Source organism: Caloenas nicobarica, chromosome 1, assembly GCF_036013445.1.
Source record: "Caloenas nicobarica isolate bCalNic1 chromosome 1, bCalNic1.hap1, whole genome shotgun sequence".
NCBI lineage: Eukaryota > Metazoa > Chordata > Aves > Columbiformes > Columbidae > Caloenas > Caloenas nicobarica.
The window spans coordinates 119,755,249-119,764,090 of NC_088245.1; the positions used below are offsets into that span (position 1 = coordinate 119,755,249).

Sequence of the window (8,842 nt, forward strand, 5' to 3'; positions counted from 1 at the left end):
TGTGGACCTCAGGCCAAGAGGAACAATGGGTGTGGATGGATCCATGTCCTGCTACACAGGCCAGTACAGTAGACACCCAGAAAGGTTGAAGTCAATGCATTTGTTTGAGAAAAAAAAAAGGGTCATTTCTCTGTTTGGTACCCAGAATGACTCACTCAACCAGCAAAATGGCTCCAAAATTCTTTACTTGCTTTCTGAAGATGAAGAAAATACCACTCTGAGTGATTTCCTTGGATCCTTGACAAAGGCGGCAGTCCTTTTCTTTTTTTCCGGTTAGATCAGGCTCCGTACCCCTCTAACTTTCCATCCTTGTTACAAATGTGATGCTGATTAAGACACTGGAAACAGAAATCCTCTTCAATTAAACATTTTTGTCAAAGGAACTCCTTACAACTCAGTGAGCAAAGACCTGTGACATTTGAAAACAAGAGCCATGAAGCACCCATCTGGGAATATGGTCACTGTCTGGTTTGGGTCTGCAACCATTTAAATCTCAAAGGTCAGAAGAAAATGTTCCTCCGTAGTTTCTCCATGGAAAAAATTTGGGCATGGGCTAGGGAATATTTTCTTTCTGGTGGATTTTTAATTTGAAACAGACTCAATAGGAATTTTTCCTAAAAATGCACCCAAAGGGTTAATAAAATTATGAAGGAATATAAAACTACAGATCTGCCTTAATTTTGGTAGAGCAAACTTCACTGCTCTGCTGGCAGGTTGCAGGTTTAGGTGCTTGACCCCATCCATCGGCACTCCAGGAACAAGAAATCCCCATCCATAGGGGTACTGCAAGATCACCTTATCCTGTATGAAACATGATCATTGCTTTGCCCCATCCCGCTGTCTTCTCCTTTACCTGGCAGCAGACCAGGCTGTGTCAGAGGTGGGACAGGGAGGTATTTCACGGGTGTGCTAAGCCCCGGGCACGTGTGCAAAATGCAGAGGGAGTTTGTGTCCAGGCAAGTGGGTAATGAACTGCTGGTTGTTCCTGGGTGAGAGAATCCTTTAAAAATAAATAAACCAAGCAGAACATGTTTCCCCTGGGCAGGTATCCCCTTTACGTAGGCACTGGATAGGAAGTGCGTTACGCTGTAACTTCATTTTTGAACCAGCTCCGAGAACAAGTGACCTCTTTGAATCTGGTTTGCACGGAGTCCCTGGTTTGGCACGGGGTTGCAATGCTGCAAAGTCTTTGATCTTGCCTCTCCAGCAGCCCTGGCATGGCTGTCCCCTTTGCCTCCTGCTTCACGTTCAGCTCCACCTCCACCAGCAAGACAGGTGGCTGCCCTGTGGGAGACCTCCATCCCCTGTCCCATGGTTGGGACACAGATAACAACAGCTTGATGCCTTCCCCTGGTGGGCACAAAAGTCGCCCCTTTGGGGATCCTGAGCTCAGGTGCTTGTGGGGGGTTCCACAGCTGGTGTTTGCTGGGACAGGGTGGGTCATCTTGTGTCCCTCTGAAAGCAGAGCCTTTGCTCCTCCAGCATGGGGAGATACTCAGTCAGTTCTGTCCATGGGAGGAGAACCTGCCACTGCAGTCAGTTTTGGTGAAGAACATTTTGTGCCTTCCCATGCCTCTGAAAGGTCAGTTTATCAAACTGTGGCAGGTGACCGGGAGCCTTTGTGGGCACAGCCAGGATGGGGCTGAGGGGAAAGGGCAGGAGCCGAGGCAGTTCCTGAGGTGGGCAACAGGCTTCCCCAGCGTGATACAGGAGTCACGCACAGCAGCACTGGGCTGGGCTCCCCTCTGCTCTCAGCTTCCCACTGCCCTCCCACAGGAGGCCACTGGACTCCTGGGTGCCCATGGTGCTGGCAGTTGTGGGTGTCAGCCCTTCCCCTGGGACATGCTGGCCCTTGACCAACCTCATAGCCTTTTATGAAGACATAACAAGGTGGATTGATGATGGCAGAGCGGTGGATGTGGTCTACCTTGACTTCAGTAAAGCATTTGACACCGTCTCCCACAGCATCCTCACGGCAATACTGAGGAAGTGTGGACTGGATGATCGGGTAGTGAGGTGGACTGGGAACTGGCTGAAGGAGAGAAGCCAGAGAGTCGTGGTCAATGGGGCAGAGTCTGGTTGGAGGCCTGTCTAGTGGAGTGCCTCAAGGGTCAGTACTGGGACCAGTATTATTCAGTATATTCATCAATGACTTGGATGAGGGAATTGAGTGTACTATCAGCAAGTTTGCTGATGACACCCAGCTGGGAGGAGTGGCTGACACGCCAGAAGGCTGTGCTGCCATCCAGCGAGATCTGGACAGGCTAGAGAGTTGGGCAGGGAAACATTTAATGAAATATAACAAGAGAAAGTGCAGAGTCTTACGTCTGGGCAGGAACAACCCCAGGTTCCAGTATAGGCTGGGGAATGACCTATTAGAGAGCAGTGTAGGGGAAAGGGACCTGGGGGTCCTGGTGGACAGCAGGATGACCATGAGCCAGCACTGTGCCCTTGTGGCCAAGAAGGCCAATGGCATCCTGGGGTGTATAAGAAGGGGGGTGGTTAGTAGGTCCAGAGAGGTTCTCCTTCCCCTCTACTCTGCCCTGGTGAGACCTCATCTGGAATATTGTGTCCAGTTCTGGGCCCCTCAGTTCAAGAAGGATAGGGAACTGCTGCAGAGAGTCCAGCGCAGGGCAACAAAGATGATTAAGGGAGTGGAGCATCTCCCTTATGAGGAAAGGCTGAGGGAGCTGGGTCTCTTTAGCTTGGAGAAGAGGAGACTGAGGGGTGACCTCATTAATGTTTATAAATACATAAAAGGTGAGCGTCACGAGGATGGAGCCAGGCTCTTCTCGGTGACAACCAACAGTAAGACAAGGGGTAATGGGTTCAAGCTGGAACACAAGAGGTTCCACTTAAATTTGAGAAGAAACTTCTTCTCAGTGAGGGTGACGGAACACTGGAACAGGCTGCCCAGGGAGGTTGTGGAGTCTCCTTCTCTGGAGACATTCAAACCCGCCTGGACGCCTTCCTGTGTAACCTCATCTAGGTGTTCCTGCTCCGGTGGGGGAATTGAACTAGATGACCTTTTGAGGTCCCTTCCAATCCCTAACATTCTGTGATTCTGTGATTATCCTCAGCCCTGCTGATGATCACGTGCATCAAGAATGGTGTGGCCAGCAGGACTAGGGAAGTGATCGTCCCCCTGTACTCAGCACTGGTGAGGCTGCACCTCAGATCCTGTGTTCAGTTTTGGGCCCCTCACTACAAGACAGACTCTGAGGTGCTGGAGAGAGTTCAGAGGAGGCAATGAAGCTGGTGAGGGGCCTGGAGCACAAGTCTGATGAGGAGCGGCTGAGGGAACTGGGGCTGTTCAGCCTGGAGGAAAGGAGGCTGAGAGGAGACCTGATCGCTGTCTGCAACTGCCTGAAAGGAGGTTGTAGCATGGAGGGGGTTGGTCTCTTCTCCTGAGTAGCAAGTGATAGGATGAGAGGAAATGGCCTCAAGTTGCACCAGGGGAGGTTAAGATTGAATATTAGGAAAAATTTCTTCATGGAAAGGGTTATGAAGCAGTGGAACTGGCTGCCCAGGGAAGCGGTTTAGTCACCATCCCTGGAGGTGTTTAAAAGATGTGTAGATGAGGTTCTTACAGACATGGCTTATTGCTAGACTTAGGTTATGGTTGGACTTGATCTTGAGGGTCTCTTCCAACCTAAATGATTCTATGATTCTATGATGCTGTCTTTATTTCAGCAGCCACTGAGGACGGTTTCAAAGCCAGCAAACCCTCCTCCAACAATCACCGTGTCCCTTTGCCTTCCCCACTGTGCCCCTCTGGACCTGCTGACACACAAACCTACTTAGCTTAATTCAATGCTCCTGTTGCAAAGCACTTCCAAGTGCTCCTCTGCAATGCGCAGGTTCTCAGGAGAGGTGGCGAGCGGGTCTCTGAGCCTGGTGTGTCCCTTCATTCACCTCAGTGCTGTGGCAAAACAACTTCTCCCAAAGTCAGTAGAATGCCCTGTGGCTGCAGTGGTAGAAAATCAGGATGAGGCCATGGAAACAATTACCTGTTAATATTTGCCGGCACATCTAGCGCTATTGTAGGATGCCTGGTTGCAATGTCCAGCAAGCCAGTTGCAAGTTGGAACTGAGCCCTTTCAAACTTAACAAGCGCAGTTATAATGAAGCCCATACCTCATTAATGGGTTGATGAGCAGCTTAGCATTGATTTAATGAGTTCCCTTTAGAAGCCTCCAATACTGCATTCCTTGGAAGATTAAGGGTAGCTTTTTTTTTCTTTCTAATGATGTTGTTACTGAGGAGGCATGAGAATCTGAGATATGCCCTTCTTACCCCTGGGTGAACCCCATTTACATGGCATTTTTACTGCAGGAATCCTTCCAAACATTGCACAGATGGAATTTTACATCTGACAGAAGAAACAGATAATGTTTATCAGGCAGAAAAACCCTTCATACTGCCTGAGTTTGCATTTGCTTGCTCATGCGAGTGTGCCTCTTCTGTGTTTTTAGTGTCAAAAGTACTCTCCAGAGACTGATTCTGAGAAATGCTATTTCTTTTCTTCTTTTTTTTTTTTTTTTTTTTTTAAACCAGCATAGATGACAGACAGTGTGCTTTACCAGCATCTATGGAAACACTTGCCACCCTTTCAAAATACTGAAACGTTTTCATGTTGAACTGTAAAGGTGCCAGGGAGCTCGGCAAAAGCCTTGCTTCTGGGGCTGCCAGGCGACCAACTCATTAAGCTCCAGCAAAAGAGAAGCGGCACCTTCAGCTTAGCAGAGCCGGCACGCTCCCGCCCACCCATACGGAGGAGACCACAGTGGCAGAGGGACCACCGTCACGTCTAAGACCCCAAGATGGATGAAGAGGAGCAGCCTGCTCTGGGGAACAGGGTGCAGATTTGGATTCTCTGAGGTCTTGTTCCTGAGGATCAGACTCCGGCAGTCGTGGTGGGTCTCCAGGGAAGTGGCAGAGGGCACCACAGGCAACAGAGATGTGTGCGGCGGGACGGGACTGTGAGTATCAGCTCTCCCTTTACCTCGTTTCTGCGGTCACTCATACAGCAAAGGGGAGGGAAGGGAAAGGGTATCTTTGCTGTTCCTTTTTAAAAGAGAAACAAAAGGCGAGGCTGGGCGAAAAGAAGATTTAGAGCAGGAAGACGAGAGAGAGATATTTGAATTTTGCAAGATAGAGTTTACTTGCTCTTGAGCCTCGTGGCCCCTCTCACTCTATTACAAAAAAGGCACTTGGTTTATGGCCAAAGAACTGCTGACAAAAAGAAGAAAAAGCTGACTTACAAAGACACAGAGGCATTGTTTCTGTTTAAAAGCAGTGGGCTGTCAGCTCGACAGCGTGCGAGCTTTCCCTTTCAGCCAGAATACATTTCTCCCGCAGTTTCCCCTGTGCTGTGAACCGTGGTTAAGCAAACAAGGCAGGCTAACAGAAGTGAAAGTTTTCATTAACGTCTATTGCCATTGAAGAACAACTTGGCAAAGGTGGGGGGACCCCTCAGCCCCCCGACGATGCAGAAGCAGCACACCCCATCGCACAACAGCCGGGCACCTGCCTGCCCTTGAGCGTGGTGGGAGGAAAATGCCCATCGCTAACCCTCCGGCACGCAATCTCTAAATAACTCATCATGCCATGCTTTCCAGCTCCCACTGCTTGGGTGAAAAACCTCTCCGCAGGCAAAACTTTGTAAACATGTTGCGATGCTGCTCCGAGAGGGGAAGCCTGCACGGCTGTGAAGCCAAGGATCCCCGCACTGGCAGCGAGAACTGGCAGCGAGCAGCCCTCCCCTGCTGCCAGCCTCCCCTTCCCCTTTAAATAAACATCCGTGTGCAAAGCAGAAGCCACTCAAGATCTCCCCCTCTCCCCTTAAAAAAAGGGATTTGAAGCCCGCAACGGCGCTGAATGCAAACACGCGTCTAACTCACATTACAGAAATAGGTCGTGCAGCAAACACAGCCCGCAGCCTCTGCTGCCTCCGGAGACGCTACTTTGTGAAAAACAGCATAAGTACCTTTTGAATTCTTCCATCAATATCCAAATAAATACACTTGGGCCGGTAAGTTGAGGAGGCAGATCCCATCTTGCTACAGCTGGGTTTTCACTGGACTTTTTTTTCCAGTGTCAAACAGAGCAGAAAATAAGGTTTATCCTACTAAGCCGAACCACTGCTGCCTGACAGTTTGGTGTCCCCGCTCTTCTGTATCCCACTGTACTCTCATTCTGGGAAGGTCCCTCCTCTAACATGCATGCATTTTGCTGTGCCTCTGTCTCTCTCTGCCACCTCCTTTTAGTTTTGCTTCTCTCCAAATCCAGCTGCCTTGGACAAGGGAAGACACGGGCTCCAGATGCTGTCTCCAAGTGCCCTCTCCATTCCCATAGCAACAACCCCTCTTAGCTTCAGGGCTGAGAGCTGCTGGGCATTCGCATTGCAGCTCTGACCCTGGGGCTGACCAGCCCCTGATACACAAAAGACCAAGTGGCACTTATCCCCTGGGGTGGCTGGGGAGGGGAAAAATCCTCCATCATCAGGGTGGTGAGAGATGCCATTCATTTTTATGCTGAAATAGGACCGTAATTACTAATTAGTACCAACCCTTCTGGTGAGCTGCCCGCACCCTGCAAACGGTGTGACAGGCTCCCAGCTGTCCCTTGCGCTGGGAGTCTCCTTTCGGACACCTGCCACAGCCAGGGCTCACACCATCTCAGCCCAAACTCGGCAGCTTAATTTCCACATCCCTCCTGTTATTGTTACAAGGATGGAAAGAAAAAGCAGCAGGCAAATAAAGCGTAAACCCCATGCTCTCGCCCAACACCCTGTGCATACCACCCCCGGAGCAAAGGAATTTGTTATTTAAGGGAACATGAAGTATCCTGGCACAGGCATCTCCCATGGGAAGGCGCAGCCGAAAACCGTGAGGGAGCAAAGCACCCGACAGCCGATTCCCTGAGCAGATGCCAAATGCCATCTGCTGTGTGTCTGTGCTGTGCTGCAGTGCCGGCGCCTGAGTGGGGCTGAAGCAGCGGTGGTGGGTGATGCTCGGTCACAGAGGGGAGAGAGCTTTGGAGAGAGCTTTGGAGACAGCAGCTCCTCCATCCTCGCTGGGGAGAGGCTGTCTGATGGGCTGCAAGCATGCACAGAGGCTGAAAACAGCCTGTCCTGCAAGCGTTAGTTCTCTGTGTTTTCTAAGGCTTCTGATGGAGCAGCTGCAAAAACATTTCCTGGCCTCTTTCGTACTGTGGTCTGGGAGAATTGGGCTCGTGGCAATGGGGTCGCACCCCCAGGCCCTTGCTGCAACACGAGCGAGGCACAACTTACCTGCAGAGCCAGGCTGGCCTTCGGGACTGAAGCCAGTGACAGACACTCCTAATGCTCTCAGAGCCAGCAGCAAGGTGACTCTTTTGGGAGGTACAAGCCTTTGCTTCACAGAATCCCAGAATGGTTGGGATTGGAAGGGACCTCTGGAGATCGTCTAATCCAACCCACCTGCTAAAGCAGGTTCGCCCAAAGCAGATCGCACCAGAATGTGTCCAGGAGGGTTTTGAGTATCTCCAGAGAAGGAGACTCCACAACCTCTCTGGGCAGCCTGCTCCAGTGCTCTGGCACCCTCAACGTAAAGAAGTTTCTCCTCATATTCAGATGGAACCTTCTGTGCTTCAGTCTATGCTCGTTGCTCATCATCCTATCATTGGGCACCACTAAAAAGAGTTTGGTCCCACCCTTGAGATATTTATAAACGTAAATAAGATCTCCTCTCAGTCTTCTCTTCTCCAAGCTGAACAGATCCAGCTCTCCCAGTCTTTCCTCATAAGATACTTTCACATCCTTCCTCTGCCAGCTTGGAGCAGGTACTTGAAGTCTCCCAGGAGAGAGCCCTTGCCACTGTAGGGCTATCCCATGGGCAACCAGATAAGCTATCCTTTAGGCTGTGTTACAGTCTATCCCCTAAACTGTCCTGGAGGCTACCCGCTAGGCTATCCTCTAGGCTATTTTCCAGTCTATCCCATAGCCTATACTGTAAGCTATCCTGGAGGCTAATCCCCTAGGCTGTGCCGTAGGCTATGCCCATGGCTATTCTGAGGTGTGCTTCTCCAACTGCAACAGCCCTTCCACATCAACCCTACTGCTTCTGTACATCAGTCAGGACTTCTGTGACTGATCATTTCATACCCTGCTCTGCTAAGCATTGCCTTAACCCCATTTTACCATGATTCACTCCTAGGTGATTTGATTGACCTTGACAAGCAGTGGATACCGGAGGAAGGCAGCCACGACAACAAAAATGCAGCCATTTAGAAAGAGGCAGCAAGAGCACTCACACTTGGAGATGCACATGGGGTGTTTGATCTTGTAGAGATAGCGCCTGAGACCTCTCTCCACGATGACCTATTCCAAGAGTGGTCGGACAAGGTCATCGATGCATTGCAGGATTTGATTGCACATTGTTGAGACATCTAAAGATCAGAATGTCACACCAGTGAGCATCCACCTTTTGATTTCTGTTTAAAAAAGCAGCCAGCTTCTTCAGCCAGCAAAAAGATAGGCTCCAAAATCCAGGTGATGATCCTGTTCCTGCCTCTCCACCCTCCTTGTCATATCTGTTGTCCCTGTGCATTTAAATTATGTTTCTTAAGCTCCAGCACGCATACCACTCCTGCTTAGTTACATTGATACTTGTTGAAAAAATTGCTTTGCTGTAAAATTGCTGATACTGGACTTTTCAAGAACTTTTCATGTAGAGGTGAACCCACAAAACCTGAGCTCTCAGAAATTATGGTATCTCAAGCCCATATCTTAAAGGTGACAAAAGACAGTGTTCATCAAAGAGGATGTGCAGCTCTGTGAGATCATTGCCTCCCTTTAGCT

At 49.9% G+C, this 8,842-nt stretch overlaps 1 protein-coding gene across 5 annotated transcripts in view; it reads right to left on the reverse strand.

Annotated features, from left to right (window-relative positions):
* PDE9A (phosphodiesterase 9A) overlaps positions 1-7,370 on the reverse strand; it is a 54,284-nt gene extending 46,914 nt beyond the window's left edge. For 2 of the 5 annotated variants that reach the window (XM_065628660.1, XM_065628613.1), the window contains exon 1: positions 5,990-6,257. In XM_065628660.1, the coding sequence (XP_065484732.1) occupies positions 5,990-6,058 (69 nt within the window). In that variant the 5' untranslated portion in view covers positions 6,059-6,257. Of the gene's footprint in view, positions 1-3,800; positions 3,885-5,903; positions 5,925-5,989; positions 6,258-7,294 lie in introns of those variants that run through there. The other 3 variants (XM_065628632.1, XM_065628649.1, XM_065628641.1) reach the window with 3 other exon arrangements.
* Positions 7,371-8,842: the final 1,472 nt, after the last annotated feature.